Raw genomic sequence first — 27,207 nt, forward strand, 5'->3', positions numbered from 1 at the left:
TGCTATGAAGAAAAATAACATGGGATAGCTGAGTTTTTTGATAACTTTATCAGTATACATAAAGAAAACTTTATGTAAATGAAGTTCATGTAAATGCTTTTCTCCTAGCTTGGATAATATGTAACAGACAGGGATGTTAATGGGGGAGAGGATGGAAGTATAACTACAACATAAAAGTTGCTCTTATTTTTGCAAATATTATTGGGTTTCCTTTTATTTAAACAAACAAACAAACAAAAACAGAAAGAAAGAAATTGCAAGAATATATGCCAAAATTAGATATGCCACTCTATCTCTTCTCTTCTGTACGTACAGATAATATACAGGAGATTTCTATCTGCTGCTGTGATTTCATTTTTCTCCTATATTTACTCTTACTCTTTAAGTATGACAAAGCTTCTTCTGAATCATAGCCTTTAAGTATTAGTTTTTCATTCACTACTTTTCATTGCCTCATATTTTAGCTTTAGATTCTGAAGCCCCTGTAAAGGTTTGTATACCTATGTTTTCCAGTGATGATTAAACATGCCTGAAGGATGCAAAAATGATGCACATCTTCATGTGCAAATGTGAGAAATCACATTTACACTCAAACTCTTGTAGCAAACTCACAGTTGGATTTATTGCAATAGAAAAGGCAATTCTCTGGGGCAAGCAGACTATCAAACAGCATGAGGCTGCGTGCTCCCCTCAGGTGCACAGCAGCATCCACCTAGATAGCAATCCCACTGCTGCTTAGGTTAAAAGAACAGCATTACTGGCAGTACAAATTAATAATTACCTTCCTTAAACTAGTATATTCATTGTGCATTCCCAGAGCAGAATGAAAAATTCCTTTTTAAAAAATGTATTATTGAAAAAAAATACATAAAAGATTTAAAGTCGGCTTTTTTTTTTCCTGGTTAACTAACAAAAAATTATCTACTTCCTGATTTTCGAATTTCAGGCATGGGGTTGAGGTGCCAGTGTTACATTAAGTCAAAAGGTTCATACTCTGCTAACTTAATCATTATTCCTAATGTCAATCAATACTTATGATACATCAGTTGACTGTCTGGATAATCCATGTAAGTCTTTCATTTAGTTTTCTAAGATAACTGAAACAACCAGCTAAGCTGAAATTTGGAAATTATGGCAATAACATAAAAACTATTTGAATTCTTGCTGATTGATTCTATTTCAAAATAAAACTGTGAAAAATACCCTATATGTGCCTTTAGCACTGACTGCAGAACACACATCAGTTCTATTAAACTCCTACTTCAGTGTTACATAAATAAATATTGTGAAATACCCTTAACCTAATAAAATACCTGAACATTTTTGCTCTTAGCAGAGGTATTCTGAAATAGGAAATTAATGGGCAGGACTTCTAAAGGTATGAAATTCAAGGACGGGTTTCTGCATACAAACATTATCAGTAGCAATTCCAGATATAATGCTCTTTTTTATACTGAAGCTTAAAAGCAGTGCTTCCCCAGCTTGGAACTCAGACATTTGTAACAGAATACAATATATTTAGTGTGAAAATTTAAGGAAATATTTTTTATCTTTCCATTATTTCTCCTCTCAAATGCTTATCCTTCCACCTTGCATCAGATGTGTCATAGCGATGACATTTTTGGAACTTGATGTAGGAATTTTATGACTTAAGTAGAAAAAAATCACGGCCAACAAGCCACCAATAAAAATATTACAGCTATCAATAGTAATACTAAAGCTTGTTAATGTATTTCCAGAAATTATAATCCAATAAAGTGGAAATTTTCAATATTAAAGTTGCTGTAGCAACAATGAAATTTCTGCTCTACTCTAAGCCTCCAACCTGCAGTGCTGTGTTCAGCTCTGGGGCACCCAGCACAAGAAGGGCATGGAGCTGTGGGAGTGGGTCCAGGAGAGGCTACGAGGATGCTCAGAGGGCTGGAGCACCTCTCCTATGGAGACAGACTGAAAGCTGGGGTTGGTCAGCCTGGAGAAGTGAGGGGTCTGAGGAGGCCTTACAGAGGCCTTTCAGTGCTTAAAGGGGGTTACAGGAAAGCCGCGGAGGGACTCTACCAGAAGTGTAGTGACAGAACAAGAGGTAATGGCTGTAAACTGGAAGACGGTAGGTTTATATCAGGCATAAAAAATAAATTCTTTGCTTGGAGGGCATTAAAGAACTCTAACAGGCTGCCCAGAAAAGCTGCAGATGTCCCATTCCTGCAAATGTTCAAGGCCAGGATGAATGGGGCCATGGGCAGCCTGAACTAGTGGGAGGTGTCCTTGCCCACGGCAGAGTGTTGGAACAAGACAGGCTTTAGGGTCCCTTCCAACCAAAACCATTCTATGACTTCCTGATCCCAAAATCCAAATGAGGTTCCTGCTACTGCCTGCCAAGAAAGATTTTGTAGCCTTCATTTCCTATCCACAAAGAATATGTGGCCCCAAACTAAAACATGCTTTTAAGACATGAAATTATTCATACAAAAGGATTCCCATTTTCTACTTCCATATTTCTGAAATACAAATGGATTTACAATCATTTTTAACATAAGATTCTAGTTGACGTTAAATTTTGCAGCTTTGTTTCCTAGCTCTATTGTGCTCTGGCAGCAGTCACAGATCCAGGCACATTTTGAAGACTTTATTTCTAATTGGTGGCATTGAATTCACAAACTGCCCTATTATCCAGACCCTATTTAAAAGCTGCTGGCATTCTCTTTACTCTTAAAGAGCTTATGTGGATTCTGCAGAATGGCCAAGATTTATATTCCCAGCAGTAGCTGAAATTGAAAAGAACAGGGCAGATTTACATCAACAGAGGCATTGGCTTGCATGTCTTGCAGATGTTTAATGCAGCTCTCAGGAACATTTTACTTTCTTCAGCAAATAAGCCCACCATTACAGTAATAGCTCAATATGGCCGACAGACATCAATTCCCCTGAAATCTTGAAGAATTGTTTCTTAAATCTATTTCATAAGACAGTCAATATGCTAAAAAAAGCCGAGCTCTTCGTGAAAAGTGAAATTGATCTTTTTTTCAAAATCATGTAAATCGTACACATTTGTTTTACCTATCAACAGTTGTTCCAAAATACACCCCCAGAGTTGAGTAAATCGAAGAACAGTTTTTGATTATGTAGAGAAGAGGTACAGTGAGGACTGACAAATCCACAGTAGAGGTCTCCTGCAGTCTTAGGTGTGGAGTTGTTAGTACGGTCATTTTCCATAACAAATTACCAACAGAAATTTCATTAATTATCAGCCATAATAATATATATTTTTAAAATATTAGACATTAAGTGAGGAGCTGGATGAAGGAATTTTAGGACAACATTTAAAGTTCATCTCTCTAAGCAAAGGTTGTACCATGTATATCTAAAACAGAAGAAGAAAATAGAATTTAACGAGTGAAGCATAAAAAGAGATTACTAGAGTAAGTTCTTCCATTTTAATGCACATTTCAGTAGCAAAAACTTTAGTTTTTGTAAGCTTTGGTATCCTAGTCCAAAACCAAGTTGGATTTATGAAAAAAAATACAACAGAGTGATTTCCATTCTATTTGCTAACTGTGATAGACTGAGTTAATTTTACTTGTGTGCTCTCATTAATAACGTGCTCTCCTATTTCATGTCATTTGCCAAAATTCCACATTATTAATATTATCTTCTCCTCAAAACGAGCACCTCTTCTTGGGCTGTACTTTCGCCCACTGCCATTGGTTCTGCTTTGCGTACTGGCCAGGAAAGGTTTCACTGTAAGACCACACTTTTTCTTACTGCCTACTAAGCATTACTCCACAATACAAAAATCCATTAGCCTCACAGAAATGCATGACCTGAGGTCTCCCTTTGAACACAGTTGTCAACATGGCAGAATAAACAGATGTGCATCCCAAGGCCTAGTGTATTTCAATATTTAATTATGAACTTCCTGAAACTCATGTATTATATCTAGCATTCTCAGAGCAAAATGAAAAATTCTTTTGCTTTTTTTTTCCTCCCCATCACTGTGTGATAGAAAACTGCCATTTTCTATCAAAAGACAAAGTATTTTGCTTTTGAATAAGAACACTGCTATACAGTGTACGTTAACAGTTGCACTGTGACAATACTGCAGTCACCAAACCAAGTAGGTTTGGTTAGGTTGCCTACTTGGCAAAAACCAAGTAGGTGTTTGCAAACTGCAGTTTGTACACAAAGCGTGAGCTGCTTTTCTAGCCTTAAAACCTGTAATGTGCAATACTTATATTCACAATAGGTTTAAAAATATGGATGGCTTAATTACAGCCTTAAATGGTGAGACTGTTTTATCATACTGACAGAAACAGCACACGAAAGGCCTGATTATTCCTGTAAATGCAGTATGTCTTTATGCTGTCATGTTGTAATTTCAATGTGTCTTAATAAATTAGATCCATAGTTTGTTCACAATTAAATAATTCTATTATAATCAAGTTTGTTGCTAAATTGCATCAAGCAAGCCTGTCAGTTCAGTAACACTTTATGGCTACAGTTAGTGCACTGTGTTTATTTTTTAACTATGAAAAACTGCTTTAACTGCTCAGTTGCAGTTTTTTACGTAATGGTTCATTAAAAACAGGCATTTCTAGGCTTTTCTACTGCCAAGAAATCAAAATGTGGAAAGTAAAGCAATCAAAAAACAGTACTTCCAGAACTGCAGACATCCAGAAACCATGGCACCAAAGTAGGAATAAGCAGCTGATGCCCACAGATAAATCACTTCATATTTATCTCTTAATGTGCATTGTGAAGATGTTGGTACCAACTTTGTGAAGTTCTTCAAGCACCTTTCTGAATGCTCCAAAGTCATCCTGCTTTACTTGAAAGATAAGCCACTCAGCAGTCCTAGTAAAATCACCCAAGTAACAACAGATTTTGCTCATGGGCAACTTTTTCTAAACAGTTATGCATGTTTTATAAAAACTCTGGTGGCATAATTGATAAATCACAGTGCACAATATAAATATTAATAACTCATAAGTAAGAAAACAAATGTGCCTGTTCACTTTCAAGGTAATTCAATTCAGATCTTAATTGGGAATTTTTGTTTTAGGTTTCCTTTTGGTTTCAGAGTTCCCAGAGTATTGCAGAAACCTAGGCAATTTAACAGCCCTTAATCCAGCTTTCTAGATGTATTTAAAAACTCTCTATGGACATTTTCACTCTGCGAGAAATTCAGCTGACATGGGGCCATTCCCAAGGTAAGCTTTAAGTCAGTAATACTCATTTCACGGTGCTACAACAGCCTGGCTCATCTTAAGTCTTTGGAAAAGAGCAAGCTAGTATGAACAACCTTCAAAACAATATTCCATGATACTATCACGGTGCATTAAAATGAAAAACATAATGTGGAATACGTAGAAACATATAACAATAATTTTAAGAAAATGCAATTAGTTAAATTGAAAAATACTTTCTGTGGGCAGTTCAGCTTCTCCTAAACAGATACAGAAAGTTTACAGAGGCACAGAGCAGTCACTGCATTTCATACTGTACTACAGAAATCATTAATGCACAAATCTAGGTCAATTTATAGAAAATATATTCAGAGCCAGGCTAAAGGAATATTTGCATGTCACAAAGCAAGTTCTTGCCAGCCACTGTGTTTTGTTTTTCAGTATTTTGTTATTACCAATGATAGCACAGTTGCAATAAAAACATATCTCTACCATGCTCCTGTGAGCTGGAATCTCAAAGAGTTTTTTCAGCATGTCAGCATTGCTGACTCATCCTTATGCTAACAAAGGCTGTTTTGAAAAACAGCCTGATGCTGAACAGAAAATTATCAAAATAGCACTTAAAGATGGAAAATGGCAAATAAGTCATCTTAGATAAGACAGAACTAAAATGTAAAAGACTCGAGGTGCTGCAGAAGTCTTTTGAGTCCTGGAATGATTTCATCCTAGTTGCTAAATTAACATGATTCATTTACCATTTCTCTCTTACTGGCTCCGATGTAAGTTTGCATCTTTCTTTCTTTAGTCTTATCAAAGCTGTATGTATGCATAGATCAGTGCAGGTTTGCATACCAGTTTTAAGGAAGTTTAGAGCATGAAGAACTCTTCTGGACTTCAAACAAAGATGGACAATAAAGCTCTACAATAAAATAAGTTAATTTTCAGCAGGCATAATGTTAAAAAGCATGGGACTGACAAGCCTTGGGTTCTATACATATAAGTGAAGTACACAGCACATAGTGATGGCAAAAGCTTGCATCTTCCTCTCCCACTTAACTCTCCAGGACAGAGACAACTAAGCACTTCCCATAAATATTCATTTGTTTTCTTTCTTTCTGAGCCTGTCGAGAAGGAGGACACTTATGGTTCTCATAATGTAAATGATTGTCTTCTCAGAACTAGATGTACACAGATAAACAATTTTGAAAAGTCAGCATATGAGAAGTTTTCATTCATAACTGCTTTAACTCAGCAGAAACAGCTAATTTAACTTAAGAGAAGGTGCAGGGTCCAAATCCCTTTCACTTTGCTTTCTTACCACAAAATTACGTGTTTTTTTCAACAATCAGCTCCCGCTCTGTCATGTCCTTTCATGATGTTTTAAAAAGTAAATGGCAATGAAGTGCTTCACTGAACAGTACTGCTTTCTACAGGTAGAAGACCCCACCATATGTGGTCGGTGAATTAAATGCAAGTGCAGCCCTGCCTCGCACCTTCAGCGTGTCTCTGTATGTGCTGAGACAGAATGCATCATATTTGTATTTATCTAAATAACCTGCTTTCTCTATTTCCTATTATGGAAGTAATTGTATGAGGTTTTTCCACAAGGAAAAACATTGCAGGCTTATTTTGGATTATTCAAAGCAATTTATCTCATCTTAAAAGAGAAACAGTGACTGTCTGTCTCTTTTGCTGATTTAGAATGACTCTGAACCATGCAGTGCAATCCTTGTTTTTTAAGGGGATCAATAGTGATTTTGCTTGTGGGCTGAAAGACAATCTTCAGAATGATAACATGGATATAAAACAATATAATTCTCATTGCAAACAAAAATAAGTTCATTAAAAATGTGGATACTTGGCTAAGATCCTTTCCCCTCTCAAAGAAATAATCCCATTCTGACTCAAAAGAAGGCAAAAGACCTCTTGGCTTGATTGTCCTTCAGCATCAGATCAAGTAACGTAACATCCATAGTATATAGAGTGTGAAAGACTCTGTGAATTGGCCTGCATAATGTTATGTTTTCCACTCTTAACCAATGGCTTGTATGCCTTGGTTCATTATTCAAAGTATTATTTGGATTTAGTCCCATGAAGGCTAGAAAGAACAGTTACACAGAAGATGAGGGACAGAGTTCTCAATCTACTGACCTGAAATAAAGAGGGCAGTTACTGCAAAAATTTGATGATCAAGAGTTTCTCCTGAGGATGACAATGAGGAAAGGGGCACACATTCAAACCTTCTCAATAGAGTTGTTAGCAGAGCTCAGGAATATTTTTGCATCGATAGGAAAAGAATTGAGACGACCTGATCTTCCGTTTGCTTGGTTTTTGTATCTCTCAGGAGAAATTCTGCCAGTGTTAAAATCATTCTCCCACTAACTTCAACAGTGCTCAATTTCTGAAATGCTGAATCTCATTACACGTTGATCTCTTTTGCAATTCTGGTATGCACGCATCAAGGAAATTGACAAAAGCTAGACACAGCACTAGTGGCTGAAAGGAAACACGATCAAGGGCGTGAGTTAAGAATCGCACCAACTCCCCATTTTTCCTAGCCTGCTGTAAGGCTGAGGAGATCAGAAAGCTCAGAGCTGAACCAGAACCATACCACATGAGGTTATCTCCAGCGTGCCTGAGGAGGCTGTGCAACACAGCCATTTTCTGAAAACCTGTCATCTGTCCGTAAGATGAGTGCCAGGAAAGAATGAGTACATAAAGAACCCTAAAGATCAATCACCACAGACTTGAAGAAGATTAAAAAAAATCAGCAAAGTATATTTCGTGTGTTATTCTTTGATGGCCCAAATTTATATTTGGCTACCTAAATTGTCCACTTTTAGCACACCTATTCCTACTCGCTTGAGAAAATTAGATACTGGTTTAGGTGCCTTTTACTGACTTTGTTGACAAAGCCTCTTGTAATAGGTACTATGCCATGAATGGAGTCAAATAATTAAGTATGAGAAATTGGGGGGAGGAAAGGGGAATCAGTTTCTTCCACTCCACCTTTCCTCCTATTTCTTAAAACAAAGGCACTTTCAGTTCAAAGTCTGTTAGCTGTTATTAATACTTTCTTAACAGCTTAATAGTAAAGGGACACATACACAGGCCTATGCACACTCTGTACAATAAGCAAGAAATTTCCTCACTGAAATCCATCTGCTTTAGCATAGCAATTAGGGCTGGAAACCTTTAAAGTCACACTGAAAATAAATTCTCCAGAACTACCTTGGTCACCACAGCTATGTGGAAGATTCAGACACTTGCTGTGCATTACAGTTATGGCTGCATTGCATCTCAGAGCTTCAGAGGCACTGCTCATGTGTAGGTATATAAAATGGGACACAACCTCTTGTATTTGGCCAAGAACAGAGACTGCAACTTAGGTTTGTGCCACTCTTCCACATCACAGAGATGTGATCTGAAGAATTAAATCTGGAATGGTAATAAAGTCACATTCCTGGCCAGTGCCAGGAAAGAATGAGTAGTTTTGTGGGCTAGGTAAAGCCCAAAGCAGCTGGTATAATAAATTTTACTACTCTGCTGTAACAATGATAAATGATTTCACTGGTTTATGCTTCACCCTATTCCAAGGTCACAAGATTCCTCTCAGAAAAACAAGCCATGAATTGTGTTGCCATCATAAAGTGAACTCAGCAATGAAGTATGCTGCCACATTTTCCTCTGCTCTAGCTGTGCTTTGTACCAACCATTGAGCTGCCTTCCACAGTTATGTATGCAACCTGATCTGTAGCACTGCATATCAGTGCATTGCAGACTGTGAGAAAACATCCAACAGTTAGCTACAGCCTAATTCCCATTCTTTTCTTAAAAACAAACAAACAAAAAACCAACAAGAGCAGTTAATTTACTTTTGAAAATCTAGCCTTTACTTCTTTCCCTTTTGAGATCAAGGAGATTTTATTGGAATGCTGTCCAAATGGCTCTTGAATATCTCCACAGAAGGTGATGCCACAACTGCTCTGGGCGACCTGTTCCAGTGCCCCATCGCCCTTACTGTAAAGGAGTTCTTATGCATGTTTGTCACTTCCCATGTTCAAGTTTTAGGCCACTGCTCCTTGTCCTATTACTACACACTACTCAAAAGAGCCTGGTCTCATCCATCTGCCTCCCACCTCCCTTTAGATATTCGTAAACATTAAAGAATAAAAATGAAGAGTATGTATAGCTCGTCAGTAACATCAATGCTACTCTATTTCCAGTGTAAGGCTAATCACACACAATAATCAACTTGATAATGAAACACAGAATTACAAAGCATCCTCAGTTAGAAGGGACCCACAATGATCATCAGGGCCAACTGCTGGCTCTGCACAGGACCACCCAAACCCGAACCCTATGTCTGAGAGTGGTATCCAAACTCTCCGGCAGCTCAGGGCCATGCCCACCACCCTCTGGAGAAGAACCTTTCCCTAACCCCCACCTGACACAGCTCCATCCCGTTCTCTGCTGGCTCAGATTCAACTTGCTGTCAAGCAGAACACCTAGATTCCCTTATGTTGGGCTGCTCTCCTGCCTCTTGTCCCCCAGTCTGTACATATATTCTGAGCTGTCCCATCCCAGGTGCCAATTTGGCACTTGCACTTGTTCAACTTCATGTCGCTGGTGAGCTGGTGATTGCCCACATTTGTCAAGGTCTTTCTGCAAGGACTCAACAGCTCATGCAGTTTAGTGTTGACCTCAAACTTAGCACATTCTCGAGTCCTGCATTCAGACAGATCAAGCTTTTCCTTCACAGATTTAGCACTTAGTCCTGTAGAAGGGAGTGTAATCCAGAAGGTTTAAAGAACATCACTGACTTTTTTTATCTTGCTTTCTAAATTTCTAAAATACCAAATAAAACCACAGGAACCAAAGAGGGCTTATACATCTCTTGTTTATGCCATCAACAAATGTACTTAAGTGTCTTTTTCTGGTTGGACCTGGGAGATGGCTGACATTGCAGAGCATCATGTGGGTACACAGCTACTCCCCTGCAGAAACCATGCTATTGAAATCATGGGGCATTTGCAAGAAATGGAAAAAAAACAGGAAGAGACTGCTATGAGTTGTACTATAGCAGCTTTGGTCGTGCCCTATGAGAATCTTTTCCACTTATTAGGAAGTCAGATCATATTAGAGATGCAATTAATTGCCAAAACATGAGCTTTATCTTACTGACACACAAACGCATATGACAGCTTGGTTAGAATGTATATTGTAGTTCAATTTTATTTGTACTTTGGAGTTCACATAAGAGAATGTTTCATGAATAGGCTCATGAAAAAGTTACTCTCAAAAAATTCCCTACTGAAAGAATCAATTATTTATAAAATGCCACACTTAAAGCATGGTATACTTCCACCTCAAGTAGTTCAGGATATACTGTCTATTTTGTGATATAAGAAGGAAAAATAGAATCAGAAAGATACTAGCATTTCAGTACTTTCTGATTTATATCTTTTTTTAAAAAACAACAAACCAACTCTGGAAATGATATGGAGAAACTAAAGTGCGAATGAAGTAACTGCAGATGGTAACATTAGATGAAAAAGTTCTTTCACATGATCAGATACATCCCCTGAAAATGGAAAATTCTTCTTGACAGTCCATTTTCCAATACTTCATCATGGGTAAGTTACAAGAGTTACACATAAACTTCTTTTACTGAGTGGACACAGTTACTCTCCCATTCTAAAGATACAGCAGAGAAACTGACTGCATTCAGCTTTCCAAGTCCAAACACAGTCATTCCAAAAGTAATGCCTCCTATTTATCTCCATGAAAACTACAACAAAAAGCACAATAACACTATTTGATAGAGAAAATTCTCAGCTACAAAACACTTTTCTTCAACAGAGCCAGAACCATTAGCTATGCATTTTCAGCAGTGATAAACAAGCCTGCATGGCTGTAGTCTGACTTTCACATTGCTCTTACCACTGCTCACATCCACTGTTTAGTCTCCATAAACCTTCAGCAAGCATTGATATATGCCAATAGGTGCAATTTTTTCAGCATGCAGAAATTCATTGTCACCCTTTGCTTCATAAACACTTCCCATGTCAGACACCACTTTGTCAGACTGCCTCTCTGCTGCCATCTGTCACATGGCAGCAAAATGCAACGGAATACTGTTGGGAAAGTACTGCCATGCTGTCAACATCTGCCGCTGACATCATGGACCAACATCATCGAACAGGAAGCATTACTTTTGAAGTCGATCTCACATTTTACATAAACTTTATAGTACCATTGATGATTTTAGATCTTTACTATAAAGCCATTTGAAATTCATCTTAGCACTCAGAACAGTATCTTCTGAGCTGACACTGGTTACTTGAGACTGTTAGTCTTAAGTATGATATAGTTCAAATGTATCCCTTTCTAGGCACCAAGATTTCATATCACATACAGCAGAAACTGTTTCCAAACTGGTTAATGGATATGAAAAGCAAGTACTATGATCATCCCATGGTTTATCACCACATTCTTCTGATAATCAAGACAAAAATGGACTTTTAATAGGCATTCTTAAGGTAAATTAGCAAAGCTACCACTCCTATATCTACATCTTTGATACAGTGTGGGCCAAAATACATGAATAAGCTTGCTTACGTAAAATACCAACTTAATGAGATGTGTCTTCTTTTATTCAAATAATTCTTATCTTGTTTAAAATTGATAAATATCTCAAAGACAACTCTTATCTCTTTAATAATAATTTCCTTACAATATACTGTTCATAAAAATGAGAAATTACAGCATAGCAGATGAAAGTGAAAATCCACACATTAGACTTAAAAACATTAAAAACTGCTTCCCACATGTCAGCATACTCTGTAGTGAAAAAGACTTCTATCACTTCCATTATGCTGATACAGCAGATTGTTTTTTTTTTTTTTAAATGATAAGTGGAAAACTTCTATGGAACTACATGTAATGTCAGGACTCTAAGATTCTCCACTAACAATGGATATAAACCTCTACTTAGTGTTTAATATGACTCCACTAAAGAACTTATTGAAATGAATGATTCAGCCAAGCTAACTAATTTAACTTCCTCTGTGGAGCCCAGTAAAGTCTCACAACAGTTGGAATTTCAAACGTAACCGAAGAAGTCTTCTGATTTCCCCAAACAATTGCATCAGTATTTGAGTTGTTCTCTACGATTCTAAAGCAGATGGATATATGGGTGGGTTACAGATAAGAAAAAAGCCACAAGTACCTGATCCAGTTTCCAGTGGAACTCTGCAGGGCGGAAGGTGTCAGCCTGATCAAAGTCTTTACGCAGCAGAAACACTAATCGGCAGTTGTGCACGTACAAGGCATAGTGATGTCGGTTCATCTCTGAAAGAGGTGCGGGAAGATTAGTGAGCTAAACTTCGTCAACATTTTTGTTTAGGTTAAAGTGTTCCAAAGCAATACACAGCTAAAAGATAAAAAACCCAACAAATCAAAATTGTGTTTTTTCCAATATTGTGCATCATTATGGTTCTAGCGAAAGCTATCTAATATCTCCCAGAACTATGCCATATTCATTTTATGGAAGCATTATGTCCAAGTTAATAAACAAGACCCAAATCAATATTCAACTTAACTACTTATAGAGCTTCACCAAATATTTTATGCCTTTCTCCTCAACAGAAAGACTCACCTGTCTTGTCAGAGTTGCAGAGAATAGTCTCCTTCTCAGCTCTTAGTCCTGGGCTAGGTCCATGTTTCATCCACAAAGAGATGGTGAATTGATCAGTTAAATTCTTTGGGACTATTCCATCTGGGATTTTGGCTCCTTGTTTTCCATCAAATTTAAAAATCATGTCATTATTATCCATGAGAAGCCCAGCTGTCCAGTTAGTTGTTGCACTGGGAGATGGTAAGAGATCAATGGCACCTGAGGATGCTCCTGCAAACGGTATGTAATTAATAGCACAATGAGAGACTAATGAAAAGGCTGTACAGATGAATTTACCATGGGCGTGGGGCCTGATTCACATGTTTATACTATCTTCACATCCCAAATGGTCCTGTAAGCTTCACTGTCAAATTACATGCACATTATTTAGTAGCAAGCATGCTAAACCAGTAAAAGCAGTAAAACCAGTAAAAGTAGATGAAACATACTGCACAGTGACTACAGAAAACATTACGTTACTTCTCTTAGAAGTTTCTCATTATTTTCTAAAATTCATTAGTGACATTTCTTCAGTTATTTCAAGAAGCGCTAAGACTAAAACAAAGTTCTATACTTCCAACAGGAAGGCTTCACATCCTCTTTGCTGTCTGCACAGAGATATGTAGTACATGGGGGTGATGTATTGCCAAATTCAGTACAGTGGATATGAATGTAGAACAAGTGCCCTGATGTCCAACAGACAGAAATGGATTCTCGTATTGTTGGTATGAATATCATTGCATACAGAATATTCACTGTATAATTAGTATCACTTTAATGCTGGATTGTGTCAGGGTGCAGTAGCTCCATGTATTCTTGCCTAATGATAAATACAGGACTTCAGTGGTACTCAGAACTCAGATTAGCCCCTCTCCAGAATGTAAATCATTAGTAAGTGGTCCCTAGTTAAATGCATTTATTTGTTAGAATTAACTGGGGGGGGTTGGAGCCCTCGAGTCTGTCACACATTGTTATTTATTATTGTTAGATGACAAGGTAAAAAAAACCACTTCCTAAAATGCTTTGAGGCACAGTACTAATAGGTCCTTGACTTTAAATGATTTGGTTGCAATTTAATCAGTAAAACTGTCCACCCTTTACTGTCAAAAGTAAGTACGCATTACTGAATTACTGAAAGGCAGAGATGAACGATCAGTCACATAAAAATAAGTGAATTTTAATGCATGGTCCTCAGCACCTGAATCCTCTGCATTTCTAACTGACTAATTAAGAACTGAGCACAGGATTTATAAAGTGGATCCTCAGTTACAGAGAGACAATCTTGCTTTTTACATGGCACAAACAAATACTTGTCTCTGATCATTCAATTCTGCACTCTCTGCAATCACACAATACTTCACTGATGAAAAAAATGCAGGGTTTTCTTCCTTCACTAAGAATTTATTTATTCAACCATAAGATAAAATAAGATCATTTCTAGAAGAAAGCTGTTTTCCATAAATAATTTATTTAACTTGCTTCCATAAGATTACCTGTTATCTCTACAGTAAGGATGGCAACAAAAGCCAAGCATCAAAATGTAAATATTTCCAAATGCAATTCTGGTGTAAAGTCCACTTTCATTTTAACCTTTTTATCAAAGTCCTATTATCAATTTCTACCTTGCCTATACTTCTCTATGAAGAAATGGAAACCTTGGACAAAAAAAATGCTCTTTCATCAGTAAGACTTTCCCCACTTCCTTTACATATACTTTTTACATTCTATTTTTTCAACTGCTTTACATCCCATTCCTTCACAGATATGCTAAGCTAAAACTGGAAGTTCAACAGTATAGTTAGATTCTGTCCACTAGCTCATACACTGCCTGCAGCTACTACAATGCCATTGTCAAACCTGTGGAAATGTACTGACCATTCTGTTTTTAACCTATTTAGGGCCTATACACGGTACAACCAGCTACTGAATTAAAGTTTGACATTGGGGAAAAATCCAGTTTATTCAGTAGAAAAATAGAAAAACTTGAAATTCAATGTGCTGGTCCTTAAGTGTTAGCAGGTAAAGTAATGTTAATAAGGAGCTGCTCAGAGTGTTCGTGCCATTTGCAGTACAGGTCTGTAACAGGCATAAAGCAATGTTCTTTTTGCTACCAACATTAAGTTCATAAAGTCAGCGAAAGCACTTGACTTAAGCTATAATGTGTTTATTTTTATTTAGAACACTAACATTTTATGAAATCCAGTTCAGGGTCTGATCTCATAGCTTTGTTCAACCTCTCAATTTTAACATCATGAATGTGATGATGCATACAAACGGTAATGGGCTTTCCCTCTTTTTTTTTTCTTAGGACCTTGGTTGGACAGAGATACAGGATTAAACTAAGCAATTTTCAGATTGAAAATATTTTGACATTATGTGAATTCTGTTATTCATGTTTACCTCTTTTCTCAGTCTCCACAAGTGTTTCTTAAATACTTTCCCTCAAATGATTGCCCATAATTTCCTTTATTTTTGTTTGCTTTTGCTCTGGCACAGTACTTAGCAGCAGAGCAGAAAGCTGATTGAGGAAGACTTAAAACACAGGATAGATTCAATTATGATATCCTATGGTCTTCTTTTGATGGTCAGTTTATATGTGAAATCTCAATATACTGTCACAAAAACAGAATTAGTACCAAAGGAAAAAAGTGAAAGATGTAGGATAAGAAAATAGGAAAAAATAAAGAAAGGAAGAGCAGGAGTTGAATAAAAAAAGTAGTAGTAAAGCAGGAAAAAGGCATAAAAAGAAAGTGAAATAAATGGAAGTGAATAGGGCGCTAGTTAATCATCAGTTCCTTGATTTTTGTTGCTACAATCAAAGATGAACCAGCTGAGCTAAATGCATATATTGCATGCTTACAAGTCACAAGGATTTGGCACTTTTTCTGTAAAAAGATTGTTATATTGACTGACAGCCATGTTCATACCACATAGTTTCTGCAGAGATTTTTCTGAGTAGGTTTCACGATCACAGCCCTTTCCAATATAGTTGGTCTGCAATTCGATTGTTGTATGTATTGATGAAACTGGGCCATCACACGTTTCTAGATGAACACTGGGAAACAACGGTATGCTGCCAGAACCAGGCTTGTATTCAATACGTTTGTTCCAATCTGGAAAAATACAACAACAAAAAATTCAAGAGAGATTAAAAATGGGAAAGGAATTATGTAATTTTAGATGACATACTGCTATCAAATGCCCCTGGCTAAGACAAAAATCATTTCTTTTATTAATATCCTATAAATTTGGTTTTGCCTCACCATCAGGCTCTATTAATACTGCTAAATCACACAAACACAAGTTACACATTCTGACATAAGTGCTAATCGGTCTGGGTCTCCAATGTCCATGCCGATATGACATCCTGCAAGCTAGCTTTACTGAGATGAAGCTGTTGGCTTCACTGAATTTGGTTAGATTTCATAGTTCGAGATAAGAAGAAATATCTCCAAGGACCTGCAAGAGGCATCAGTCTTACTGGACTGTGTCCAAAAGCTAATATAACATGTCTATAGTGCTACCTGTTGTCTTTCAATTTTGTTAAGTATCCATGACTGAAAGTTGCACCTCAAAAGACTACTCATGCATTCAGCTAGGTCTGGCCAAGCTCTGCTTGTGCAGATGTTTCACAGCCGATAAAACGTTGAACAATCACCTGCCTTAGGCCACCTGGACATGGTATACATACCACTGTTTCTCAACTGAAGCATTTAATTTTTGAAATCCAATTAACTACAACTTGCTTCAGAGAAATCCTAAACAAGCATCATTACTTAAAAACATGAATTTTTGGCTATTTCCTGTTCATATTTTTCAGCCAACTGTAGCCAGCCTACTAAAGAACATAAATGACAGTGCCACCCTAATACAGAGATGTAAACAGTTAATTATTTTGAAGTCACAAAACTATTCATCTTTGCTACCAGAGTGTACCATCTGTGTACCTGTAAAATTTCCCACCAGAATTACTCTTGCATACATAGTTAAAGTTCCTCTATTTTTAGTCCTAGGTAAAAGAGGAGTCTATAAATGGAAAAAAAAACAACACACAAAACAACTAGGTCCTGGCAGTCAATTGAATCTCTTAAAGCAAATGTACAGAGATAAATCTCTTTGAATTCAGTAAGTGAAAAAGTTTGGTGTTTTTCAAGAGACTTAGTTTTCAGAAAGTTTGAAGAAGAGTGCTCTATAAATGCCATAACTAAATCTGGCAGTTCAGGCAAAAACTTTGAAATGCAGAGCAATTGCTAGCCCAGAGTACAGGCGAAAAAGATGATATGCTGACAATCTGCATCTGCATTTGGACTCTCAGATTTTCTTTGTGACTTTTAATACAAATGGTGATGACAAAGCATTTTGCTTCTATGAGGAAGCTGAGACTTCAAAGAACATTCTGTAGATATTAGCACTATTTTTATTAGAATTTTTAGGACATCCCTGACTAAAAGACAGCTATGACTACTTTATTGCCTGTGCATATACCAGCTGAGCTACTATTGTAGTACTAATTTACAGGTAGTAATATTCCATATAAAGTGAGATTTGATCTGCACTGTTGCATACATTTCTCTTTACTATCAACGTAGACAGTTCCCACTGAATTTCAAGAATCAAAACGTATATCATTACAACAACAGATTTATCTTTCTAATCCATTTTTGAAAGTTGAAATTAACATTTCTGCAATCAAATAAGAGCAGGAAATTATTGCAAATACTTAAGGTAAAAATAAAACAGCTTGTTTTGAGCATACGCTAATAATGTAAGCATTAACAAGAATTATTGCTTTTTCTAATCTCTTATTCACTAGGAAAGCATTATATTCCTCACCAATAAGAAAAATAATAGTCAAATCAGTATCTCAGCAGCTTTCAGATTTCAGACACTTTCTTGTTTCTCCATTATAATTAATTAAATGGCTCTCATGCAAAATATTATTGGGAAATGTAACTAAATTACTCACTGTAACTTATCTACATGCAAATGCACATGCAACTGCAGATACATGAAGAATGCTTTATATAAAATACAATAAATAAAACGCTTCAACTCATATGGAAGAATAATGGTGCTCTATTACTGCTATATGGGTGTCCCTTGAATTGGAAGAGTTGTTTCATTTCCCAGTATTACCTTTCTACGTGTTAAAAATGATGACTTGTGACCAGGAATCGTAAGCCCTGAATGTTCTAAATTACCTGCATTTTTCTCAGCTCTAAATTGTAAAACATCAACTACACTTGAACTGATGTCTTTGTACTTGGTCTCCTGCAGCATCACAGACCAATCCAAAATCCTAAGTCTCACTTGAACGTCTTTCACTGATGGAAAGAGGCTTCAGTGTATATTTACGAAGACAGCCAAGGACTACCCCAAACCACACACAAAGCCTTACCAGGCAGGCATGGGGCAATACCTGGGATACTTTAAAGTTGGTAACACCTTTGCAACTGTCTTATTTATATAGTAACTGTCCCCATGGCATTTCAGTGTCCCAGAGGCACTGAGCTTGAGGCCAGCGTCTTCTGTGTCTGACTACTAGTGAAGTTAGTAGTGTTGAAAAGGGCATAGAGTCAGAACTAGCAAAAAGAACCACTGGCAGTGTGAAGAGGTTTTTTTCTTTGGTTTGTTGTTCAGTGTTTTTTTTTTTTTAATGAGAAAAAAGGATTTGTGAGAAAGACCCAAATCTTGCATTTAACATTGAATGTGGCAAAGTTGGTCATTTTATTTTCTCCTAAAACTGCATCCTCTATTGGATACATTCAAAAGACCAGCACCTTCCCCTCAGGAATGTTGTGGCAATTTTTCAGTTCTTCTAGAATTGATTCAGAGGAAGAACCTTATGTAACCTAAGTCTGCAAAGACTGAATTTCAGAACAGGTATTTTGAACTGGATCTTAAAACGTGACTCATGTCCATGCTTTTCAAACAGGCAGAAGTATCCCCATCTGAAACAGCAGGTTGTGCTTGATTACTAAACTCAAACAGTATTGTTTCTCCTTTGGCACAAGCTAATGTACAGCATTACCACATTACAGTGCAAATTTAGGGAGGTAAACACTGACTCCCCAGTGTGGGGGAAAGGGAAAGCCAATGGGAAAAACTTGATTAAAATCAGCCCTGTTTAGCCTGGCAAAAGACAGTCTTCACTTGGATTTTTTTACTCAACAGGCCTTACAGAATTCTCTAAAGAGAAGGCAAAAATGGGTTACTCTGAAAAAGCAAAGCTTGTGGAACACAGGGAATCCATCTAGCAAGGATCCTTATGAATCTACCTTGGGATTACTTGACTTCTCTACTCCTGATCTTGATGCAAAACTGTATTAATTACTGTTGCTGATGAAGAAACTGGAAGGTAATCCTACACTGAAAGTCAATATGGGAACAGAATACACTGAGCACAGGACAAGATGACCTTGGTAACTGTTAAAGAAACGTTGCTTTGTGGTTATGATACAAAGTACCAGTTCGTGGTCAGGAACTTCTTCAGTAAACTTGTGCTTAAGTACGAAAAGAAGGAAACATGGAAAAAGAGCTAATTCCTTTAGGTTAATAGTACACCTGTGAACCACCAGTCTGATATGGCCAGGCAAAAAAAGAGTAAAAGACATAAAAAAAAAAACACCACTTACCTGGAACATTCACGTGTATTTAACCATAAGACATAAGCAGAATTAGCTGAGGAAGTGCAGTTCTAGCTTAAAAATGAGGTTTAAACAGATCTGTCTGCTTTGTCTAAGTATGTCTGGTAGGTAAACAGCAGAACCGTGCCAGAACAAGTACTGAAAATGAGTATGAACTCACATAACCTGTGAGCCCCACAACTAGAGCTACTCAGCAATTCAATTAATTTTCAAATGTCTGAAAAAGATGAGACTAGGTATTCTACTAAAGACTGTGATTCAATTTAACAGCTCAATGTGAGCATTTCATTATAATTACCCTAGTTTAATGACACATACACAGCAGCTCCAAGATTAGAGTAGCATAAAGTCATAAAGCAATAACTTTCATTTCAAAAAAAATGGGCAAATATCTACAGCTAAAACGACACAAGCATTACATTTTAAACTGCCAGGTGCATGCATGGAATGAGATTGGAAGTCAATTTATATTTACTGAAGAAAACATTTAGTTGTGATGACTTTTTTTGTTGTATTTTTTTATCTTAGTTTTTAAAGTTGTTCCTCAGGACTAGGAAGTTTTCTGATTTTATTCTGTGAGGTTTCTGTACCTGACCAGCCTCTTTCATGCAAAGTCTACTATAAATAGTATGTGAAGTATGTGTACTCACAAATGTTCTAACATCCCTCTGCTACTAAAAGAGAAGGTCCTGCCCTTCTCTGAACAAAAGATTATATTTCAGCAGGAGAAGCAAGCTGATGTGACCTTCATATGGTCTCTGAACGACTAGCTCACCTGAAAGAGATTATAGGAATGTGCCTTTGGTGGCAGAAAAGCCATAGTTCACCACCTTAATAAACCACACATGCCTTACAAATGGAACACACAATATCTTTATAAAAATTTCTGACAAGAGAAGTATCAATCTATTAGGTAATTTAATGGAAGTTTCTACTTCCAAAGTACTTTTAAGTAAACACCAAAAACAAAGTGAAATTGAGGATGTTTAAGGAACGTGTTACTCTGCTAAAATATATTGTGCACAAAACTCAGATAATTAGGTACAGCTTTTGTTCTGTTGTCTTTGCTATATATTGACCTCCCCAAGATAGCCACTGGGGACTGACTGGGCTGGGCACTGGTTGGTGTAATGTAACAAATTTCATGGATGGAATAAAAACTGAGAAAACCAAAAACCAACCTAAAGCCATCATTCAGTGGTAATAATTAGCAACAGATAAGTTACATAAAACAGAATTGTGAACAAATAAACTCTGAGAGTAAATAAATCAACATTGTGATCAACAGCAATTAAACATATAATATTTATAATCAATTACAAACTAATTTGCTAACACGCTCTGGTCAGATCTGCTGTTATCTCCACCCTTTGTTGGCCCCATGCTGAGTGACAAAAAAGACAGCCGTGGTTTCATCTGGCAGGCAGCTCAGCACCACGCAGCCATTCACCCACTCTCCCTCCCCAGAGGGATGGGAGAGAGAATTGGGGAAAAAAAAAAATAGAACATGAGAGTTCAGATTATGACAGCTGTTACAGGAAAACAAACGGAAGAAGTGAAAAGAATGCACAAAACTAGTGATAACGCAGTGCAATTGCTCTCCACTAGCTGATCACTGTCCAGCTGAATCCTGAGCAGCCTCCAACCCCCTCCTGCCAACTCCTGTGATCTGGGATGTCCCTTTGGCCACCTTTGGACAGCCGTCCTGGCTGTGTCCCATCACAACATTTTCTACACCACCAACTCCTCTCTGGCAGACAGCACAGGAAACTGGGAAGTTCTTGATGTAACACAACTACTACTCAGCAACACCTGAAACACTGGTGTGCTATCAACATTATTCTCATCCTAAATCCAAAGCACAGCACCGTATCAGCTACAGAGACTCCATCCTTGCCACAACCAGGACACTTACTCAACCTTTCCCTGCCTGTTTTGTAAAAGCCAGAATCCTCCAACACTTTCTTGAGGCACCCTGTTGTTTGTTTTAGGGGAGGTTTTTTTGTTGTTGTTGTGCCTTCCTTTGTTTGTGCATTTTATGCCATTATAACTACATTTCATCTGAAATCAGTAAGTTTTAGGAACAACCTGACCTCAATTCTGGCTTGACTTCCAGTAATTGAGCTAAACTTCAAAAATCTCAAAGTATAGATTAGGTTGTTATATTACTCTGCTCTTTATTTATTTATTTATTTATTTATTTATTGTGGCTAAACTCTTCTTCTATGCTTTTCTAGTACATTATTTAGCACACTGTCTTATTTCATTTATTTCTGCTAACCCAACTGTGGGAGAATGATTCCTTGAGTTTCATGGAACTGGTCCTACAAGTAATGAAAGATAATTATTATGGTATTATTAACAGGTTAAATGAACATGATCTAAATTACAAATTTATGATTCTTATTTCACCTATGACCTGATGCTTTTTATAAAAGTGCTATACATGTATCTATTTCTGTGTTGCTACATGTTTCTTTCTCCTGAACTGATTTAGACAGCTATAGCTTTATAGCAGTCAATATCAATATGACAGTAAAAGTACTGCAGCAAAAACAATCGTTCTGGAAGTGAATCAAAAAATGCACACTGAAGCAAAAACTATATGGTGTCTGCTCTGTGTCAACAGAACAGGGAAAACAAAAGTAGAGCCTAAGAGGAACAGCTAGAAACACCTAGAACGGGCAGATGACAGTACAGAAATCTGTTGCTTAAAAAAACCTGCAAACGCATAGATGTGAAGCTGAAATTATCTATCACTGTCACATAACCTTTCCTCAACAGCAGTCTCCACGGTTACTTGGGTAGTAAGTGCTCACCTGGGCAATCAGCAACTGGTCGAAGTTTAACAAGAGCAAGTGCCACATTCTGTGCCTGGGATAGGGCATCAGGGAAGTAAAAACACTCTTAAATATTTTCCATTCTTAGTCTCCCTCCAGATTTCTTCTCTAAGTGATGGAAATACTATCAGTAGGCTTTTCTTAGTTGATTTCTTTCTATCAGCACTTAGTCTTTACAGATATCGGTTCATAATGAAAAACACCATCAAATATGTGACTATCTTCACATTTAGAAATAAGTAGGTTTTTAAAAACTGTATCTATAAAACAAATGAAGAAATTTCTGAAAGAATTATGCTGCATCTTTCTTTCAAACAGTAATTACTGACCTGATAGTTAAGAACCAATGTCTCACACCCAATTATTTATTCTAGTATCTTATACCCTGCGAAGACAAATACCATCCTCTTGCACCATGTGTCAATCAACCCAGAGACTTGCCAGCAAAATGAAGTAGTCACCTTGCTGACAGACAGAAAGATACAATTCCACAGTCAAGGAATAAGCTCAAGCAGAAAATATCTGAACTATCTGATATTTTTGCCCTGCCTATAATAAAGAGCTATCATAAAACTTTATCAGACAGAATAAAGACAGAGTGCATTTGTGCTAGTTCACTACAGAACTACTAAGTCCAAATTCAAGCAAAATGAATACTAGAAAAACACATCCTTCCTTACTAGAGATACTTTAGTCAAGCTGCTTTAAACTACCACATCGTGCTTTTTTTTGTTGTTGTTTTTTAAGAGGTTGCTTCCAGCTAACAACTTGGCAGCCTGTCATAGTGTTTAGTTTAACATACAGCCTTACTTCTAGGAGGAAAAAAAAAAAAAAAAAAAAAAAGTTGTATGCCTAAAATAGAAGTTTAATTCCAGATTTTCATTAGAATCACAAACCCCACATAATTGAAGATAAACCAAAGCATCCATAAATGAAAATAAAACCAACTTTATTTGAGGTTGTTTGTAAGTGTATGTACTTGATATGACCACGAATGATCACCTGAAGTATATCTGATACGTGATCTCTTATATAGCTATGACAATGGTTGGCAATATAAACATATCATTACTGATACCTCTTGGCAAAAATTATTCAGTCACTAAAATTCCCTTGGGCAAATGAAAAGTCAGAAACTTTCCAATAGGAATTCTAAGAGAAAATGTGTACCAGTCACTAGACATGACTCCACAAAACTGAAACATTTCCAAAGTGTAGAGACCATATTATTAATATGGTATAAATCAAGAGCTTGTTTTATAAAATGTGGAAATACTTAGTAGTGTTATATTTTTATAAAAATGCTTTTTTAAATATTTGATGGAAGTGGAGGCATCCATGAAAAAATAAAATGTGGTTCTGTTTTAAATGAAGACTATGAAAAAGGAATTATGACATTTCAGATGTACGTCATTGTGAAGCTTTCTAGACAAGAGGTGGTCTCAATTTACAAATTAAACACTTTTTTCCCTAAGCGTCAGTTCTACATATTCACCTGCAAGTGTAATAGTGAAAATGATTCTTTCCTTCTGGATTATTCTCTTTAAAAATTACAATTTTGAAGGTCAGATTAGTCCTGAGTGAAATCTCCATAATATGGTTGCATGAATTGTATGATTTTTCCTTAATTCAGCCTTCCTGTTCATCTTAATTCCTTCTACACTGCATCTTCCCACTTCATCACTAGCTGGGTTTTTCCTCATTTTAGATGGTAGACTGCAACTTCTTAGAACTGTTTTTCAAAAATAAATTCCTACTGAACTCTCTCAATATGATGACAGTAATCAAGATAAACTTTGCCTTTTGTACCCATTGCAGATGGAACAAGCCTTCACTCATGCATTTGTGCATACACATGAAAGCGGATTCCAAGGAGAAAGACAAGCCAGAATAATTTTTTAATCTTTCAGTATATTTAGACAGACTTAGAAAATACTGTGTATGCATTTGCTTGCTTGCCCAGGGATAGAAGGGGGGTTGGGATATACAAGCTATTAAACCTTACCTTGCCAGCCTGGTTTGCACACTGGTTTGACGTTAACTTTCACTAAGACATCTTCTTTCGCATGTTTTTGTCCACAGTCAAAAGCTGTCACCATTATCTCATACTGATGCTGTTTATCATAGTTTAGCTTCTCAGTGTTTCTGATGTTACCTACAGATTCAATAAAAGATAACATTCAGGAATTTTGGCATATGTGGATTATCACATTCAAGGTAAGAGTTCATCAAATCATAAGCTCTTTGGAACACACAGGACATCCACAGGGATGGGCAGGACTTTATTTCTTCACTGGATGAAGGGAAGTTATTAGACAACTTACAACTTTACTAGTCTTTACTACATATGGGCACGTCTGTAGCAAACACCTGCTCAATATTTTCTGAAGACTAGACTATTTAAAGATTAACATTCAAATGCCAAGTAAGAGCAGATGCTCATCTTCCACATCTTCCCAGAACACACTGCCTTAATGTGGCAGCTGCACCTTGCTCTCTTGAGATCTAATGCTGAATGTAAGTCCAGCCTAAGTATTTTTTCCCCTTAAAGTTACTATCCTTTAAGTGAGAGATATTTAACCTCTTTCCCTGGATTTTAAATGTAAGGTGCAAAATCACCTTCTACGTAAGAGAGCTCAGCAGTATTTGACATGACAGAATTGAGTTACCACATGGAAAATAAAACTCAGCAATACCAGAAATTACCTGCTGAACCTGACACACATACGAAGGTGACAAATCACTTGTTTCAGGATCAAAGAAATAACTTACAAAGAAATGTCTTTCTCAGAGCACTTCCTGCAAGAGTAGGAGATTACTATGTAACTGTATGAACATGTAATTAAAGAGTTTAGCATTTTAATTCTGCCCATTTCCACTGAAATGCCCTGACTGCTTAAACCAAAATTTGAGACTGTACAGTGTATTTGACATGTCTTCACTTGGTTTTTATACCATCTCTTTGAATGAGAATGCTTACTCTGGATCAAGCTGTTATGGAAGGTCATTTGGATGCCCTGCAGATATTACTGCAATTCATTGATACCCTAAATATGCAATTTTTCTGTTATCTCTGATGCTTTATACTAAGTTATTTTACAATTTATGATTAAAAGTAGACACAGATGGTAAACACTATAAACACCAAGCACTATAACACTGTAAACAAAGACTAATGTTTTACCAATAGACTGAGAATTTCTATTTGCATCTCATCCATGAACAGAAAGGTAATCAATGAAAAAGGAAATTTCAATGGGAAAAGTAAGTACTTCTCTACACAATACACAATTAATTTTCTTCAAGCTTTCTTAACGTTGGCCTTTTTTCCTGGAAATACCAAGAGCTATAACAGATTTAAAAACAAAACAGAAAGCTGATTAAGTGAACAACAGAAATATGAATACTCTTGTGTGAGGACTTACACATTTGCAGTGCTGTTTCTTCAGGATCAGTTTTGGGAATAGCTTGATACAGACTTCCCCGTTTTATGGGTATCTTTCATCCTATTCTAAAGATCTTATTCACAAGAACAGGAGACAGACTCAACTACTCTACTACTGCAATTCCCATTTGAATTTCATGCTTACTTCCTGTATGTACAGGGAGTATGAACTTTAATCTCCAAACCCTTGCATGACACCAGAGCTAGCAATGCTGCAAACATCTTCAACATCACAAGATCTCCAGCAGCAAAGAGCCAGCAGACGCTGTATTTGACAGTATGCCAATAGGAGGACTAGTATGACTTCTTTTCAGAACATGCACTTTTCTAAGCCAATGTAAAGAAAGCATGATTTGATAAATAAACAAATACACACAAATAAAAACTACATGCAAATAGTTAACTAAAAAGTTTCACTTTTCTGACAATATCAGGATTTTAGAGGTCCTAATACAGATCTCAGTGCTGTAAAGTTGACCTTGCAAGGTTCTGCTCAGGTCTGTTTTCTAAGATAAGTGACCTGACAAAACTTGTACTGATTTCATCTTCACACTGAGCTATCTGAACATTTATTTCTAAGCACTTCCCAGGGATTGGGCAAGCAGCTTCTTCCTCTGTAAAATGGGCATAATGATAAGTAATAGTTACCAAACGTCTTCTCCAAAGTCAGAGTGCAGTTCAGAGTCATAACAGAATTAGTGTCTAAATGTGAATTCTTAGGAATACCAGACTTTCTTCACGTGAAATAATTTAGATCAGAAAGAAATTAAAAGCACTGAGTCAAAGTTGCCAAACGTAAATTAGGAAGCTTTATTTTACTTTTCTTTAGATGCATGACCTACTAAGGTCTATACTGAATGCTGCTTCCTGTGCCAATGTTTATCAGTTTGTACCTCACACAATTTGGTGATGTGAAGTACACTGTGCATAGCTGCAGTCTGGAGGGTTTTCTCTTCCTTTCTGTAAATGTTTTGCAATGTGCAATATAATTTTTCAACACAACAAAACGTTCCCTGGACTGATACAGATATAAAAAATAAATTTTGCCTAAAAAGGAAATGATCTACCAAAAGGTAAAAGCTGATGACAAAGCATGTTCATCTATCTCGAAGTCTGTTAATGGCTATTCGCACAGGTTTGTGGTCAAAAGAAACATCTCAACATATGAACCAATAGTTGCGGTTTTTGTTTTTTTTTTTTAATTACAAACCCTTTACTTTTGGAGAATTTCTGGGAATTGAAATACCACAGCTGTATTTCTGAACAGTGGAAAAAAAAAAAAAAAGATCACTTCCACAAGACACAATGACATGACTTTCACTAGAATGGAGACCCTAGATTGGTTTTTCACAATGGGCAAAAAAACTATAAACAAAATCCTAATTAGCACAGCATTAACAGACAGTCCCAAGCATCT

The 27,207-nt window shown here is 36.7% G+C and overlaps 1 protein-coding gene across 1 annotated transcript in view; it reads right to left on the bottom strand.

Moving 5' to 3' along the window:
• The window catches only part of CLSTN2 (calsyntenin 2), a 160,461-nt gene that overhangs the window by 36,605 nt on the left and 96,649 nt on the right, over positions 1-27,207 (bottom strand). The window contains exons 4-7 of the mRNA XM_042820895.1: positions 24,351-24,500; positions 15,786-15,971; positions 12,841-13,089; positions 12,412-12,533 (exon numbers count right to left, since the gene is read on the bottom strand). Of these exons, the coding sequence (XP_042676829.1) occupies positions 12,412-12,533; positions 12,841-13,089; positions 15,786-15,971; positions 24,351-24,500 (707 nt within the window). The remainder of the gene's footprint in view (positions 1-12,411; positions 12,534-12,840; positions 13,090-15,785; positions 15,972-24,350; positions 24,501-27,207) is intronic.

Source organism: Centrocercus urophasianus, unplaced genomic scaffold (assembly GCF_019232065.1).
Source record: "Centrocercus urophasianus isolate 14NV4802_14NV808 unplaced genomic scaffold, USGS_Curo_1.0 seq_19, whole genome shotgun sequence".
In the NCBI taxonomy this organism is placed as follows: domain Eukaryota; kingdom Metazoa; phylum Chordata; class Aves; order Galliformes; family Phasianidae; genus Centrocercus; species Centrocercus urophasianus.